We start from the raw sequence: 18478 nt of genomic DNA, 5'->3' as shown, positions 1-18478 counted from the left end.
CACGGTGTCCTAACTCTGCTCAGCCGTTCTGACCCTCAGCCTGAGAGCAGCTTCTGCTAAAGTGCTCCTGCTGTGGTTGGATTGAGCTGTGAGCCTCACAGATGGGCACCCTGAGGCCCACATGGTTGAAGGTACAAACCCAAGCTCACACCACTAGTAAGAGGCTAAGCCCAGAGCAACTGCAGCCTTCTCACTTCCAGACTGAGTACACCCCAGATGTAGGGACCTCCCTGTCCATGGCATAATCCTCATAGGTCTTGCCGTGAAGCCACTGACTTCCATTTTGCCCAACTACAAACTTCCTCTGCCAGCTCTCACCCTTTCACATGCTCAGCACACTACCAAACACAGTAAGCACTCAATAAATTTTTACTGAATGCAAGGTAAGAGGTGGTTTCAAGATCAGGCCATGCCCACAGCCTGCAGGTTGGTCCACTTGCTTGGCCTTTCCCTATGGTGGTGGAGGAAGGGCTGGTCACAGGCTCTGGATGGCCGGTCCCTCAGGTCCCTGTGGGGGAGCAAAGGGGCTGGTGGCAGAAGGCTCACCAGCTCTAACCTGACAATCCCCTTCATCTTACCACCACCACTGGCTCTCCTGGCTTCAGCAGCAACTGTTCCACAGAGCCAGGGTGAAGGGTGTCAAACTCGCCATCAAAATGTGATGACTCTCCATCAAAATGTGCCTTCCATGCTGGGGGAATTGGGGGTGGTGGCGGGGGGTGGGTAGAATGGACCGTCTCCTGGAAGGTTCCTGCTGAGGTGGATGGGTGTGTGTGTGTGTGCTAAGTCACTTCAGTTGTGTCCGACTCTTTGAGACCCATGGACTGTAGCCCGCCAGGCTCCTCTGTCCATGGGATTTTCTAGGCAAGAATACTGGAGTGCGTTGCCATTTCCTTTTCCAGGGGATCTTCCCAACCCAGGGATCGAACCCATGTCTTTTATGTTGGCAGGCGGGTTCTTGACCACTAGCGCCATCTGGGAAGTCAAGGTGGGTCGGTGGAGTGAGTCAAAAGTGGCCACAGACTTAGGGAAGGCATCTGGTCTGCAAGCTCAGGGAGGGCGCCATCTGGTGGTCAAAGACAGTATTGCCTGAGAAGGAGGGGGCGGAATTTGCACTGTGTAACAGTCGGACACGACTGAGCGACTTCACGTTCACTTTTCACTTTCATGCATTGGAGAAGGAAATGGCAACCCACTCCAGTATTCTTGCCTGGAGAATCCCAGGGACGGGGGAGCCTGGTGGGCTACCGTCTATGGGGTCGCACAGAGTGGGACACGACTGAAGTGACAGAGCAGCAGCAGCAGCAACCCAGAAAAACGCTTCTTCCCTGGTGACTCTGTGGTAAAGAATTTGCCTGTCAATGCAGAAGACGAGGGTTTAAGCCCTTGTCAGAAAGATCCAGGGGTCAGAAACATCCCCTGGAGAAAGAAATGGCAATCCACTCCAGCATTCTTGCTTGGGAAATCCCACGGACAGAGGAACCTGGTGGGCTAGAGTTGCGGGGTGTAGCCCAGGAGGGGGTCGCAAAAGAGTCTGACACAGCTCAGTGACTTAATAATAAACAACAACAGCCCAGTAAAAGACGTCCATGAGGGGTTGGCGGTCGGGGGAGAGGGGGCCGAAGGAAGGGAAAAGGGGAGAGACCTGGGCAGCCACATATATGACAGATTTATTTTCTTTTTCAGATCTAAAAAAATCTTCAAATCTTTTTTTCCAAAAAATGCAGTACTGGTTAATTAAGGTGATGGTGAGCGGTTTAACAGCCCTTGCAGGAATGCGTCATGTGGAAAAAGGAACAGGGAACGGTTTCTGCACCAGGGTTGGTGCTGGGATTTGAGCCCAATCCAAGGGCAAGGGGGAGCCCGGGGTCCTCCCCAACTTGCCCAGTTAGGCTAACTGGGCAGACTAGTATTGGGATAGAGTTGACTACGTCTTGGTGGCTGAGGACAAGGACCAGGGTCCTGAGCAGCCCCCAACCCCAGTGTAGCCCTGTTCTGTGCTCAGTTCTACCCTGACCCTTCCTTTCCATGGCCGTTTTATCACCACAAACCCACAGGCTGTGATGAAGTCGGTTTATGGTGCTGACTGCAGCTGTTTTCCAGCCTAATCATTTATGAAGGCAACCCAGAGAAGGCGGGCAGGAGGAGGATTTACCACTGGGGAGGAGGCAAGGCAGGCTGTACCTTCCAAGCTGGTAATCATCCCAGTGGGACCCATCCTGCCTTTGCTTAATGGGGCAGGAGTCCTGGCTCTGCCTGTTCATTACTAAACAGATGTTCAGCGCATTCTGGAACTCACGGGCCTCTCCTCAGAGAGCAGAGGGGCCTGGGACTGGCCTGCTGTGGGGGTGGGGGTGGCCCTGGGCTGACAAGGTGATGTATCAGTGATAGCTTCTCTGAGAGCCTCACAGCATGGGAGCCCCTGGGGTCACTGCTGGGGGATGACAGCATTTCCACCTGACTGATAAACGCTCAGCAGTGCGACCAGCACTGGCCCGGGTCACCCACCCACTTGCCTGCTCCCTACCACCGACTGAAGTAATGGCTCAGAGAGCTGCCCCACCCTACTCTGCAGGATGGCAGAGGGCTGAATAAGGCACCCCCTTTTCACCTGGGCTGACAGGAAGCTCGAAGGTAAATGTCCTGGAAGAAGTGACAGAACCAGAATGCAGCACCGTCCCACTGCAAGAGCCATGTCCCCTCCCCTCTGCTATACGACAGAGCCTCTCCCACCAAGGTCCTCTGTGGCCTGGACCGGGAGGGCACTTGAGTTCTTACAATACAGAATTTTCTGCAGCATGTGACCCTGTTGGCGATGGGCCCCCAACTTTCTGTTCCCTTAGCTTCTGGGGCACTACCAAACCTCTCTGAGAGATGTCTTTCTCTTCTGTGGCCCCAAATTGCTTCTGTTCTCCAGCAGTTCCTCCTTGCATCTCCTCCACTCCTAGTCTCACTTCCAACCATGCACACCTGATTTGCAGCCCACAGACTTCCGGGGAAGGGGGTGTGTGCATAGGCATGTCAGCATCTACCATCCCTCGGCTGCTCCTCCAGTGCGGGGCAGCAGCTGTCCAGGATACAGACCTCTCGCCTCTACCTCATCTCGACACACAAAGTCCAGCCGGCTCTGTCTCCGCAATACTCCTTAAATCTGGTGCCTCCTCTTTTCCAACACCCAGTGTACTAATTCAGGAGGCTCACACTCACGCTCTCCCCCACCACAATCCCCAGACTACAAGTCTGAGCAGGTCATTCCTCACAGCAAAGCCCCTTCAGTGGCTCCCCTCGCCCTCAAGAGAGCAGCCACACTCCTTCACGTGGGCCCCAAGCATGACCTCCCTGCCTGATCTCATGTGCTGCCAACACAACCGCCAGCCTGACCCTGATTGGCTGCCCTTCAGCACAGCCTGTGTGCTCCCCATCACTGTTCACGCTCTCCCTCCCACTTGGAATGCCCGTCCTGTCCTGCACTCTGCCAATCTGCCCTGGCTGACCCTCCCCCAGCCCACCCCAAGACCAACACCTCTGTCCCATGTTGCACTCCGAGAGGGGATATGGAGATTATCTGGGTCAACTCCCCAGTGAACTGTGAGGTCCCTGGGGCAGGGGCTGTGTCTTGGCCATCTCTGTGTCCCCAGCATCAGCCCAGCTCCCAGAGCTTGCACTCAGTGAGGACTGGCTGGGTTGGTCTGTATGGCCTCAGTGCAGTGTGAAATTTAACCTATTTCCTCCACTCTGCAGCAGGATGAAGAGCCCAACAAGAGAAAAGTTGTCTTTTGGCAGGATGTTAGCATATGGAAGGGGGTGTTTGGGGAGGGTCCCCTCAGAACAGCCACCCCCACTGCCCCAAGGCGCCCTTACCTTTCTCAGGGTCCTCCAGGCTTGAGCGGATGACCTCCGCTGCTTTATCCACCTCTTCGCTTTTGCAGACGTTGAGCTGGACAGTTCTTAAGCGATCACTCTTCATGCTGTCCAGCTCTTTGACCCCATCACTCCCTTTGTCCTGGGGAGAAGAGAGGAGCTGCCGCACCCGCCTCCTTCCCACCCAGCCTGCGGGATGAGGACCAGGGCCAAGGCAGGGAACTGCCCCCGGTCCCAACCAAAGCCTGGGGCTTGTGCACAGCGTATTAACAGCCGCAGAGGGTGGTCTTTGGGGCCCCACCTGGACCTGCTCCACCAGTAAATGGTTCTAGTCAACCCCTGAGCACAGTGGCACATCAAATGCCAAACTAAGTGCCTCAGACACAAGCCCCCAAAGCCCCCCGGCAGGATGCTGTCTCCCAGCAGAGGTCGCAAACCCAGTACGGACCGGGGCCAGGCATGTGGAGATCAGACAGTGGTGACAGTAGGGCTCAGGAACGGAGCACATGCCCTCTCACCCCGCCAGCTGTTGTCCATGTGGGTATGCAATCCCAGGGCTGCCAGACGTTTAGATTTTTAAGCTAGTAACTAGGATCTCCTAATGTTCCAAGTGTTAGAAAAATTACCCTTAAAAAAAAAAAGCCACTGCATGCCAAAGCACACCCACAGCTGCATGTGACCAGCAGGTTGCCAGTCAGTCACCTCTGCTCTAAGCCAAGAGCCAGTCACACCAGCTTGACCAGAGCCAGGCTGCAACTGCAGTTGGGTCACGAACCAGGCTCTGTGCGCTCAGGTGCATCCCTTAAGAGGGGCCCAGTTTTTCCAGACACCGCTATTTCCAAGGGCATCGCCACCTGCACTGACCTTCTCAGGTTAATGGCATGAGGAACTCGCTTTAAAAAAAACCTTCCTAATGACAAAGCACTATGCAAATTCAAGTATTATTAAACAAGAGAAAAGTGTCACTCGCTCAGCACTCATGTCTTGGGCCTCTATCATGTTCAAGCACTGTGCTAATAACAGACGTGAAAATAAATAACAGCCTCTGTCCTCAGAGAGTCACATTTTAAGGAAGGAGGCAGATGTGTGAGCAGACAAGACTGGGCAACTATGCTGCGTGAAAGCTTGTGGGAGGCAGGAGGCTGCACAGAAAGTGGGGCGGGCAGGGAAGGGCCTCCAAAAGCAGTGCCAGCCGAGGACATGAACCAGAGGGGGGCCCGGGGACCAGGCACTTCCTGAAGAGGACGACTCTGGTCCTACCACAAGCCACTGAAGGCACAGCAGAGGTAGAGGAAGTGGTGGGACGTGAGGCTGGAGCGTCAGGCAAGGGCCTGCTTGCGGGCAGCGGTGAGCAGATGCAGGATCTGAATAAAGCATACATCACCTACTGTTTACTGTGCTTCACGCTGTGCTGTCTGAAATGCACTATCTCCCTAGTCCTCCTGTCCGTGGGCCTTTCTCAGTGGCCCACGGAACAGTGATGAATCTTAGGAGAGGACAGGAGTAGCCGCCAGAAGACGAAGGGACGGAGAGATGCCTCCCTGTTCCATGGACCACTGAGAAAAGTCACTCAGCCGAGGGCTGGCCTGGGCTCCATCTGGTACTGAACAAACATCCCCGGCAAGGCCAGAGCAGGGAGCGTGAGGATGGCTGTGGTGCAAAGTTCTCTACAAGATGGGCTGAGTGCCATCAGTGGTTTGAAACGGGAGGCCCCTAACCCCAGGCCTGAAGAACCCACATCATGAATGTCAGAGGGACCGAGGAGAGAAGGGGGAGGCTCTCTATCACGTTGGCCCACCAGGGCTGGAGAGGACTGGAGAGGATAATCTCTCTGGAGAGGACTTGGGAGAACAGGATGGCAGGGGGGCCCACTTGTCCTGTGCAGCCCGGAAAACAGAATCAGGGCAGGGAAGTCAAATTCAGCTCAAGACGAGGAGTGACTCTCACAGTCTGGAGATGGCATGGGCTACCCTGGAGGTGTTCAGACAATGAGGGTGGATGTGGGGTCTGTCTGGATGGAATGGGAGAACACGGTACAGAGAAAACTCAGGCATCAGGCAGGACATCAGGCTGACCCCCCTCTAATATCTCTTTCACCCCTAAACTGTCAACTTATCCAGGGAGCCTCCCCAGAGGCCCTGGAAGACTCAGAGGCATGGCTCCCTGAGCCTCTGCCCTGCCTGGCACCAGGAACATCAGATACATCAGAGTCACCACTGCACATAGCAGCAAGGGTAAGGCCTGGTTTGCCCAAGACTTGGCCCTGCGAACCCCTGGATGTGCCGATCTTCCTAATCGGCATGGTGCTCCAGCTCTGGGGAACAGACAGGGGTGAGCGCCTACTGCCGTCCCCCCGGAGTCCACCAGAGAAGAACTGCCCAGACGCTGTCTTCAAGTCCAGAGGCTGGAGGGGCTGCCCACAGACACCTCTCTTTCCCACAGACGGCAGACGGGCATCAGGAAAACACCTATCTTGTTTTAATTCAGTCTTTGTATCAGGGCTCCTCAAAAGCCCCTGAGGATAGAGTCTGCATGGCCCAAGTCTCCGAGGGCCGCTGATGTCTGCTCCAATAGAACGATTCCAGCTGAGATGACCAGGCGCTGAGTGCTCTTCCTCCTCTGACCTCTGTTAACCCTGCCACCATCATGCAACAAACAACTCTAGAACCCCACTCCAGACCTCTCCTGTGCCTCTTGCTAGCATCAAGCCGACGCCCCTGCAGCCCCCAGGGGAGAACCCCACCCCACTCTGGGTTAGGGTGGCCCCCAATCCAGGTTAGGGTGCCCACGGGAACATAGTTTGGCTGCTTGACAGCTAAAAGCCTTCTCAGAGAAAACCACAGCTTCCAGCTCAGCATTCAGGCCCCCAGGAGAGAAGCCTCCCCTGCTCCGCCCCCCCGCCCCACCATCCCACGCCATCCCACATCCTCATCAGCCTCTGAGCAGCCTCCACGTCTGGCTTCCCTGACTGTCGGTTGGCCTTCAGCTGTTCAAAGGAGCCTTTTCCCAACCCCCTCAGCCCACAGCCCGCAGCCCTTGGCAGTCTGTCCCCTTCTGGATCCTCCTGTCCCAGGACACATGCTGCACTGTCCGGATCATTCCACCTCCTCGCTCCAGGGTTTCTGTGTGTCCACATCTGTCTTGCTGCTTAGGGACAAGCATTTGGTCCTTCAGCGTTGGTGCCTGGGTAACCAGTTTCTTGATAAACCCATTTCTTATGTAATCCCTTTAAACTACATCTGTAAGCTATTTTTCCACCCCTGGATGAACATTCAGGCAGACTTGTAACTTTTTACCAGACTTGTCTGGTAACTTTTGCATTCATTCCCAGATTAACAGAGAACTTTTTTGTTTTGGCAGAGAGTCCGGTTCAGTCTACTGATCCACTAACTCCAGTACAGCCTGGCTTGAATGCCCAAACTTATATCCAGCTTAGAGTCTGCCTTGACCTGGGCCTGGCAGGGTAGGGTGTGGGAGTGGGGTACCAACTAGCAGGGCTGGAAGCTGTGCGTCTCACTATTTTCGAGCTCGTCCTTGTCTCCTGTTCCTTAATCTCTGACCCTTTCAGACTTGGATGTGGGGACTGGCCAATGAAAGGGCGAGACCATAGTCTTCTGGGGGGTTGGGGTTCCATCGTCGTCTGCTCCTGGTGCCCTGGGACAGCAGACGCACCAGAGATGGCCCTCCCTTCTTGGGACACTTTTGTGACTTCCACACAGATCCCTCCACGGGACCACTCCCTCCTCTACAGAGGTGTCTCCTCCCTCAGCCCGGGCTTCAGTGGGACGCCGCTTTGTCCGGGATCACACACAGCCTCTCAGGAGTCTCACTGCATCTCATACCCTTAAGGTGTCTCCAGGCAACTCTCCCACTGTCCACATCTAGGCAGCAGTGTCCTGGTTGGGTGGAAGGACAACCCTCTCTCATTGGGGCTATGTTCGCTCTGCTTCCAGATGAGCCACTCTGGCCTCATCTGGAGGCTTTTAGACTTGTTTTGGTAAACATTAACACACCATTTTGTGACCTCTAATCACCAAGGCACAAAAGGTAAGCTCTCCAAGTAAGCTCCCTGAAGCCCACCTCATTTTACTTGAGACTAGAGGGAAAATATACTCTAACTACCGTCTCTAAACTTCCAACCTCTTTTATATCAATTTATTACAACACTGAGGCAGGTCAGGGGCTAATCCCAGCAGAAAGGTTTCATGGTTTCTCAGCATTTTACTGTTAGGCAGCCTAGCACACCTCAAGGCAGAAGGTGAGGACACTTGGCACGTGTTATCTGTGAGCATCTGTCACATATATTAGAAGCATGGAGACAAGAGGAGCAAGACTGGGGCACTGTAATATTACAAAATGAGCCAAAGGAGAAGCCAGCAAAGGGGATGAAGAAAAACCTAGAGAGCAGGGTGTCCATGAAACCAAGAAACAAAGCGTTATAAGCAAGAGTGGTTTGTTTAGTCAAAGCTGCTGATAATGGCCTGAGAAGTAACCAATGGATGTGCCAAGAGAGAGGACGCTGGCATTCCCTGATAAAAGCCTGATCAGAGGCATTCTGAGCCCTGCCTTCACCATTAGAGGGAGTAGCCCTGGTATAGCTTTTATGGGGAGCAATCTGGTAGATTTGAATAAATTCTAAAATCTTTCCACCTAGCACTTTCACATCTAGAAATTTTTTCTAACAATCACTAATGAAAGCCTGCAAAGCCAGGTACAAGACTATTCACTGTGGCTTTGTTTGCACTGACAAAAGCGAGAAATAAAGGGCACAGATGAACTGCAGTTGCCATGGGGCTGCACAGAGCCGGACGTGACTGAGCTCGCACGCCCAGGCGCACACGGGCGGGGCAAGACAGCTGAAAGGAAAGGCTTTACTTTTTCATATCACACACTTCTATATTGTTTGAGTCTATTATGAATCTGTACTACTTTCAAAATTCAAAAGAAATAAACGTTGAAAGGACAAACTCTTCTCTGATCTGGAAATATGTTCAAACCATGACAATGCAAATTATTACCTGTGCTTGCTATGTTATTGAAATTTTTTACATTGCATGGATATTGTTTTATAGATATTAAATCTAGTGAAAAAAATTCCTTCCCAGGGTTCCTACTGCCTTCAAAATGAAGAAAAATGTTTCACCCACTGAACAGAGACAGTGAGTTGTTCTTAATACCCATTCTTCCCTTCTTCTCTAGCAGTAAAACCCCTGACTTCAAGCAGGGTACATATTGTTTCGGAATAACGACTACATTCACCAGCCTCCCTAGCAGGCAGGCAGGCCATGTGACTAAGCTCTGGCCAATAGAGAGAGAGCACAGGTGCCATAGGCGCAGCTTCTGGGTCATGACTTCAAAGACCAGCAAGAGAAGCACTCACAGTGGTGCTACTGCTGCTAAGTCGCTTCAGTCGTGTCCGACTCTGTGCGACCCCATAGACGGCAGCCCACCAGGCTCCCCCGGCCCTGGGATTCTCCAGGCAAGAACACTGGAGTGGGTTGCCATTTCCTTCTCCGATGCATGAAAGTGAAAAGTGAAAGTGAAGTCGCTCAGTCGTGTCCGACTGTTAGCAACCCCATGGACTGCAGCCCACCAGGCTCCTCTGTCCATGGGATTTTCCAGGCAAGAGTACTGGAGTGGGGTGCCATTGCCTTCTCCGACTCACAGTAAAAGAAATACAAATTACAACTATACTGAGATACAGTTCTCATTTATCAGACTGGCAAAAATCAAAAGTTTAAAGCATACTCTTATCGGTGAAAGTATGTAGAAACAGGTATTTTCATACATTACTGGTGGGAATGTAAAATTACACAACCCCTATGATAGGAAATTGGGGGATATCTTTTAAAATGATGACGTATTTCATTAACCCTTTGACTGAAGAGTCACCTCACTCCTAGGAATTTACCCTAAAGATAAACTTCCAACAATATGTGAAAAAAATACCTATTCACAAAGTTCTTCATTATCGCATTATTGATAATTGCAAAATATTGGAAAAAACCTATATGTTAGTAAATATATAGGAACCTGTTGGAGTCCACTGTGGTCCACCCACACATGGAGCACTGCGATGCTGTTTAAAAAAAGTGAAAAAGATCTCTGTGAACTCACATGGGGGTGGTTTCCAAGATATATCAGTAAGTTTTTTAGGTAAAAATGAGTGCATACAGTATGCAAATGTTTATGAAGGTGGAAATGAAAGAATAGAGTAGAAAAAAATAGGAGGTGGTGGAGTAACATTACTTTGAGTTTACCTTTTTAAATAATTTTAGCTTTAGATCCTTGTTAATGTTTGCATCTTCTAAAACTAAATAAATCAAGAAGAATAGGGAGGAACAAAATACAAATAAATGAATCAAACTATTTTTTCAAATAAATAATATAATAATGTATGTATATATGCTCAGTCTCTCAGTCGTGTCTGACTCTTTGTGACCCTATGAACTGCAGTCTGGCAGGCTCCTTTGTGGGATTTTCCAGGCAAGAATACTGGAGTGGATTGCCATTTCCTACTCCAATTTAATAATAATATTAATTAATCCAAGCAACTTTTAAACACAGTACTTTGTATACCTTTGATCAACAGATTAAAAAACACTTAAAGAAATCTTAGGCTACACTGTGGGGACCAGAGCAGGCTTCCCTTCAGGATAACCTGCTGTGGGAGCAGCTAAGAGAAGGTCCTGTACAGCTGCACCTTCAGATCTACTTTGGCAGGAATGCCATGGCCATGGCCATGTGTGCCTAGGCTGCTCTCAGCCAATGACCAAGCATGACAGGAAGCTACTGGGCCATTCCTGCCCGAGACAGGTCTCCTCTAACAAATAACCTTTGCCTTGGGACTCTCCATCATCCCAGCTGAGACTCTCAGACTGTTCTGCAGTCTGACCTCTGCCTACCTAATCCTCTTCCAATTTCTTTTCAAAGACCTGCATTGCAGTCTAAAGGACTTCCCTGACTCTTCCTCCTCCATTCTCTTTAGCCATTACAGGCATTTCCTAAATCAATTTCTTAATACATCTAATCCTGTTTTGGCACCTGCTTCTCACAGGATACAAACGGACACAACAACTTAGTAGCTTTGCTGTTTGTAGTGTATGAATGTAGCAATTCTGAAGCATTTGTGTATGTATTGTAGGGTTAATTAAATTAATTAATATATATCCACATAGTTGGGAGTCAGCATTCTAACTACAGGAAAAGAAGAAAGAAATACGGAATGAGGGGAGCAGGAAGAATGCTACTGTGATGAATTGGAATAAGTCAGGACAACCTTATGAACTCTGTGTGTGTGTGTGTGTGTGTAATATTTATAGGAAATGTATGTAGGAGATAGATACAGTATATGAACATATAAATGTGTATATGATTATATACACATTCCAGCTCTGGCCACTGAGGTGATCAAGGAGAAGCAATGCCCCATTAGCAACGATCACATCTAATACCCAGATGTTGGTGTCCAAATTCCACTAAAAGTAACCAGGTAAAAATACATCTACATGGAGACATGTATGTGAATATTCACAGCAACATTATTCATAAAGGCCAAAAGTCCAAACACTTTTATCCAAATATTTATCAATTAGTAAAATTTTAAATTTAGCATATGCCGTGCCTGCACGTTTAATTGTGTCTGACTCTTTGTGACCCTTTGGACTGTAGCCCGCCAGGCTTCTCTGTCCATTGGGTTTTCCAGGCAAGAATACCAGAGTGAGTTGCCATTTCATTCTCTAGAGGATCTTCCCAACCCAGGGACTGAACCTGCTTCTCCTGTGTCTCCTGCATTGCAGGCAGATTCTTTACCCGCTGAGCCATCAGTAGTAAAAAGGGATGAACTACTGATACAGTCTACAATTGGATGAATCTCAAACACAGTATGCTAAGTAAAATAAACTTGGCACAAAAGACTATTTATTGTATGATTCTATTTATTTGAATAGTCCAAAAGGGCAAATTTAAAGAGACAGAAATCAGTGGCTACCTAAGACTAGAGGGAGAAGTGGATAGGTGTGTAAATAATCAAAGAGGGAAATTTTTGAAAGCTGGAAATGTTCTAAAAATGGATGGTGGTAATGGTTGAATGACTGTCTCCTAATTACTTTTGCAACTTCATGTCCCAGTGCTTCCTTTCACGCCCCCTAAATTCTACTTTATGAGTCCCAGTGGAGCCTCATGCTTCCAAGCATATGGTTAGGTTATTCCTTCTGTCTGACTGGTTATTCCTCTCAAGTCTCCATTTATGACAGAATTATTCATTCTCCATGGCCCAGAACAAATGTCACCCCTTCTGTCATGCCAGATTTAACCCTTGCCTTGCGTCTCCTCCGTCTCCTACATGGGCAGGCAGGTTCTTAACCACTAGTGCCACGTGGGAAGCCCCCCTTCCTTCTATGTGTTCTCATTAAGCATTCTTTGCACGACACTGAGAACACTCTCCACTCTAATTCTTCCAGCTGTGTCTGTGCATGACGGTCCCATCACTGGACAATGCTCCTTGGGGACAGGGATCAGGTCCCACTCTTCTTCAGCATCTAACAAAGTGTCAGGCACATCATTAGCATTTGACAAATGAATGAATGAATGAAGCTATGAAGAATAAGGGACACTGAAGAGAATGGAAAAGATATCAGCTGTTTTAAGCAATAGATGAGTCAGTTGTTGGCAAAGCAATTGAAACCAACCACAAACACTGGCCCAGATTCTGGGCAGTACTGATATTAAATACACAGCTTGATGTAAGATTCTGGCAGAGTAGGAAGCACCAGGAATCTGTCTCCTCACCCAGACAGTGCACTTGCAGACTCTGTCTGATGTAACTTGTCTGTTAGAATCTAGAATCTGTTAAGGCTTGCAACTTCCAGGAGAATGAGTGGATGGTAAACTGCAGTTGATTTTGGGCAATCTAACCACTTCTATTCAATATTACTGAATATTATTCTACATTACTGGAAGTTGTAGCAATTAGGCAAGAAAAATAAAGATATCCAAACTGGAAAAGAAAAAATAAAACTATTTGCTTGCAGAGGATATGATCTTACATGTAGAAAACCCTAAAGATGCCACAAAAATATAAGCCTGTTGGAACTTGAAAATGAATTCAACAAAGTAGCAGGACAAAAGTCAACACACAAAAATCAGGTGCATTTCTATACATAAACAATGACAACCTAAAAAGGAAATTACAAAAACAACTCCATTGACAATAGCATCAAAAAAGAATAAAATACTTAGGAATTAAATTAACCAAGAAGGTGAAAGACTTGCACTATGAAAACTACAAAACATTTATGAATGAAATGAAAGATAATAGAAATAAATGGAAACACATCCTGGGTTCATGAATCAGATGACTTAATATTGTTAAAACGTCTACTACTCAAAGCAATTTAAGATCTAATCGAATACCTGTCAAAATCTTAGTGATTTTGTTTTTTACAGAAATAGAAAAACCCATCCTAAAATTCATAGGCAATCCCAAGGGATTCCAAATAGCCAAAACAATCTCAAAAAAAGTGAACAAAACTGGAGGACTCAGACTCACTGATTTTGAAACTTACTACAAAGCTACAAAATAGCCTAGTATTGGCATAAAGACAGACATATGGATCAATGGAATAAAATAGACAGCCCATAAATAAACCCTATGGTCAAATGATTTTTGACAAGGGTGCCTTGACCACTCGAAGGGGAAAGGACAGTCTTTTCAACAAATGGTGCTGGGAAAACCAGATATCCACATGTAAAAGAATGAAATTGGACCCTTACCTAATACCATACACAAAAATTAATTCAAAATGGACCAAAAACCTGCACGTATGTAAGACCCAAAACAATAAAACTCTTAGAAGAAAACATAGGGCAAAACTTTATGACACTGAATCTGGCAATGATTTCTTGGATATGACACCAAATGTGCAGGTAACAAAATTTAAAATAGGTAAATTGGACTTCATAAAGATTTTTAAATTTTGTATATCAAAAGACAGTATCCACAGAATAAAAAGGCAACCCATAGAGTGGGAGAAAATATTTACAAGTCACATATCTGGTAAGGACTTAATATCCAGAATATATAGAGAACTCCTAAGACAACAACAACAAAAATATTCCATTAAAAAAGGACTTCAATAGACATTTCTCCAAGGAAGATATATGAATGGCCAATAAGCACATCAAAAGATGCTCAACATCAAAATTTGTGAGGGAAACGCAAACCAAAACTATGACGAGGTATCACCTCACACCCTTTCAGTTCAGTTCAGTCGCTCAGTTGTGTCCGACTCTTTGTGACCCCATGAATAGCAGCACGCCAGGCCTCTCTGTCCATCACCAACTCCCAGAGTTCACCCAAACTCATGTCCATTGAGTTGGTGATGCCATCCAGCCATCTCATCCTCTGTCGTCCCCTTCCTCCTGCCCTCAATCCCTCCCAGCATCAGGGTCTTTTCCAATGAGTCAACTCTTCGCATGAGGTGGCCAGAGTATTGGAGTTTCAGCTTCAGCATCAGTCCTTCCAGTGAACACCCAGGACTGATCTCCTTTAGGATGGACTGGTTGGATCTCCTTGCAGTCCAAGGGACTCTCAAGAGTCTCCTCCAACACCACAGTTCAAAAGCATCAATTCTTCGGCGCTCAGCTTTCTTCACAGTCCAACTCTCACATCCATACATGACCACTGGAAAAACCATAGCCGTGACTAGACGGACCTTTGCTGGCAAAGTAATGTCTCTGGCTTTTTAATATGCTATCTAGGTTGGTCATAACTTTCCTTCCAAGGAGCAAGAGTCTTTTAATATCATGGCTGCAATCACCATCTTCAGTGATTTTGGAGACCCCCAAAATAAAGTCAGCCACTGTTTCCACTGTTTCCCCATCTATTTCCCATGAAGTGATGGGACCAGATGCCATGATCTTTGTTTTCTGAATGTTGAGCTTTAAGCCAACTTTTTCACTCTCCACTTTCACTTTCATCAAGAGGCTTTTTAGTTCCTCTTCACTTTCTGCCATAAGGGTGGTGTCATCTGTGTATCTTAGATTACTGATATTTCTCCCGGCAATCATGATTCCAGCTTATACTTCTTCCAGCCCAGCGTTTCTCATGCTGTACTCTGCATAGAAGTTAAATAAGCAGGGTGACAATATACAGTCTTGACGTACTCCTTTTCCTATTTGGAACCAGTCTGTTGTTCCATGTTCAGTTGTAACTCTTGCTTCCTGATCTGCATATAGGTTTCTCACGAGGCAGGTCAGATGGTCTGGTATACCCATCTCTTGAAGAATTTTCCACAGTTTACTGTGATCCACACAGTCAAAGGCTTTGGCATAGTCAATAAAGCAGAAATAGATGTTTTTCTAGAATTCTCTTGCTTTTTCCATGATGCAGCAGATGTTGGCAATTTGATCTCTGGTTCCTCTGCCTTGTCTAAAACCAGCTTGAACATCTGGAATTTCACGGTTCACGTATTGCTGAAGCCTGGCTTGGAGAATTTTGAGCATTACTTTACTAGCGTGTGAGATGAGTGCAATTGTGTGGTAGTTTGAGCATTCTTTGGCATTGCCTTTCTTTGGGATTGGAATGAAAACTGACCTTTTCCAGTCCTGTGGCCACTGCTGAGTTTTCCAAATTTGCTGGCATATTGAGTGCAGCACTTTCACAGCTTCATCTTTCAGGATTTGAAACAGCTCAACTGGAATTCCATCACCTCCACTAGCTTTGTTCGTAGTGATGCTTTCCAAGGCCCACTTGACTTCACATTCCAGGATGTCTGGCTCGAGGTCAGTGATCACACCATCGTGATTATCTGGGTCGTGAAGATCTTTTTTGTACAGTTCTTCTGTGTATTCTTGCCACCTCTTCTTAATATCTTCTGCTTCTGTTAGGTCCATACCATTTCTGTCCTTTATTGTGACCATGTTTGCCTGAAATGTTCCCTTGGTATCTCTAATTTTCTTGAAGAGATCTCTAGTCATTTCCCATTCTGTTGTTTTCCTCTATTTCTTTGCATTGATCGCTGAGGAAGGCTTTCTTATCTCTCCTTGCTATTCTTTGGAACTCTGAATTTAGATGTTTATATCTTTCCTTTTCTCCTTTGCTTTTCACTTCTCTTCTTTTCACAGCTATTTGTAAGGCCTCCTCAGACAGCCATTTTGCTTTTCATATGATCTAGTAATTCTACTTGTGGGTATATACCCCCAAAGAATTGAAAGCAGGATCTTGAGATATCTGTACCCCCATGTTCATAGCAGCATTATTTACAATAGCCAAAATGTTGGAAGAAACCCAAGTGTCCATCAACAGATGGACAGATAAGCAAAATATATATACATACAATGGAATATTACCCAGCCTTAAAAAGGAAATTCTGTAATATGCTACAGTATGGATGAACTTTGCGGACATTATGCCAAGTGACATAAGCCAGTCACAAAAAGGCAAATATTGCACGAGTCCACTTATATGAGGTACTTAGAGTAGTCAAATTCATAAAGACTGAAACCGTAATAGTGATTACCAGGGCCTGGAGGGGAGGGAAAAATGACAGTTAATGTTTATATTAGGTATAGACTTTCAGTTTCACAAGATGAAAAGTGTTATGAGGATGATGGAGGTGATGATTGCACGATAATGTGAATATATTTATTACCACTGAACTATACATTTAAAAATGGTTAAGATGGTAAATTTTATGCTATGTGTATTTGACTACAATTTTAAAACCCTACAAAAAATAACAATGATGATGAAAATGACTCAACTCTTACCTTCATCAAACAGCCAGCAAACACAAGGAAGCCTTCTGAATGCAGATGCTTGGCCAAGGAGAACCCAAATCCCGAGTCACAGCCCGTGATCAGGACAGCTTTGCTGCCAACCTGTTTCAAAAGGTCAGACTCCACGTTAGGAATCCAGGATCGTGGGGGTTGAATGACCAGGCCTCCTCTGGGCAGCAACAATTAATTAGGGCTTCTTGAGTGGGCCAGGCCTGGTCCTCCCCACCTGTTTTTTCTGTTTGGAGAAGCACCATGGTGTAGTAGAAATGCTTGGACTCAGAATCAAGAGACAGGTTCTAACCCAGACCTGCTACCAACTAGTGTCATTGCTTGAGAAAGTCACCTCCCTTCTGGACCTCAGTTTCCTCATCTGCATTCACTATCATCAGCATCACCAGCATTACTGACATCTTCCTCATCAAGTATTGAGTACTTATCATGCAAGGCACTGTGCATGCATTACTTTAAATCTCACAATATCTCCATACCCTAAATGTGATTATTACATCGTGTTTCAAGTGAGGACACAGACATTTTAAAATACCCAACATCATTAGTGATAAAGCCAGAACTGAAACTGGGCCTGAGAGATTTTAGAATCTAAAGTCTTAACCCCTAACTTCATTTGATGGGGTTGGGGGTTGTTCAGCAAGTGACAGATGGCTCTGAGTGCCCTGGAAGCAGGGAAGCCCTTGCTCTGAGGGTGGCTTAGAGCCTGGGAGCCCAGAAGGAGGCCTCTGACCACCTGGCTGGTTCCCAGGTAGCCAGGTTGCCACTTACCGGGTCCACTGAAGCAGCGTAAGTCCGACGGCCAACAGGAACAAAGGGCGCAGAGTAAAGCAGCAGCGAGCCTCTGAAAGAGGAAAGCAAGCCATGACCAGGGGCTGCGGTCACACCAGACCTTGTTCTGAAAGTGAAAGTCACTCAGTTGTGTCCGACTTTTTGCAACCCCATGGACTGTATAGTCCTTGGAATTCTCTGGGCCAGAATACTGGAATGGGTAGCCTTTCCCTTCTCCAGGGGAATCTTCCCAACTGAGGGATCAAACCCAGGTCTCCCACATTGCAGGTGGATTCTTTACCAACTGAGCCACCAGGGAAGCTGAAGAACACTGGAGTGGGTCTTCTCCAGGGCATCTTCCTGACCCAGGAATCGAACTGGGGTCTCCTGCACAGGCGGATTCTTTACCAACTGAGCTATGAGGGAAGCCCTTGTTCTAGAGCAGAAGCAACTCAGCAGACCCTCAGGCATCAGTGAGCACTCCACTATTCCCACCCCAAACCCCTGAGGACTACCTGCTGATACCACTGAGGAGGGCCTGTTTCCTCCAGGGTTATTAGTCTGGGAGAAAGTGGGCTAGCAGTCATAGTGGCCATTTTTGCCACTGTGTAGGGAGAGCCTTCCAGCAACAGACCTTTGTTAATAAAGCCTTGTACAAATTCAGTGTCTTAATCCTTAGATTTTATGTGGCTTCCTGATAGTTTTTTATTTTGAAATAATTTTAGATTCACATAAAGTTAAGAAATAATACAGAGAGATGTCCTGTACCCTTTACCCAATTACCCCTCCTGGTAGCATTTTGCACAACTCTAGTACGGTATCATAGCCAGGACATTGACATATGCAGTGAAAATACAGAACAGTTCCATCACAAGGATCCCTTGCATTATTCTTTTATAGCCACACATTCCAACATCCTCTAACTACTAATCTGTTCATCTGTTCTCCACCTCTATAATTCTGTCATTTCAAGAATGGAATCACGCAGCATTAACATTCCTGGGGTTGGTTATTTTCACCCAATATAATTCTCTAGAGATTCATCGGATTGTCACGT

At 47.2% G+C, this 18478-nt stretch overlaps 1 protein-coding gene across 3 annotated transcripts in view; it reads right to left on the bottom strand.

Annotated features, from left to right (window-relative positions):
* The window catches only part of BDH1 (3-hydroxybutyrate dehydrogenase 1), a 36029-nt gene that overhangs the window by 5749 nt on the left and 11802 nt on the right, over positions 1-18478 (bottom strand). For all 3 annotated transcript variants that reach the window (XM_086399679.1, XM_086399685.1, XM_086399696.1), the window contains exons 3-5: positions 17422-17494; positions 16633-16743; positions 3862-4003 (exon numbers count right to left, since the gene is read on the bottom strand). In XM_086399679.1, the coding sequence (XP_086255805.1) occupies positions 3862-4003; positions 16633-16743; positions 17422-17494 (326 nt within the window). The remainder of the gene's footprint in view (positions 1-3861; positions 4004-16632; positions 16744-17421; positions 17495-18478) is intronic.

Source organism: Bos grunniens, chromosome 1 (assembly GCF_055505025.1).
Source record: "Bos grunniens cultivar Pamir isolate PY7600 chromosome 1, Bosgru_T2T1.0, whole genome shotgun sequence".
Taxonomy (NCBI): Eukaryota; Metazoa; Chordata; class Mammalia; order Artiodactyla; family Bovidae; genus Bos; species Bos grunniens.
Note: the sequence above shows the minus strand (reverse complement) of the source record. Positions and strands in the feature narration are given on the sequence as shown.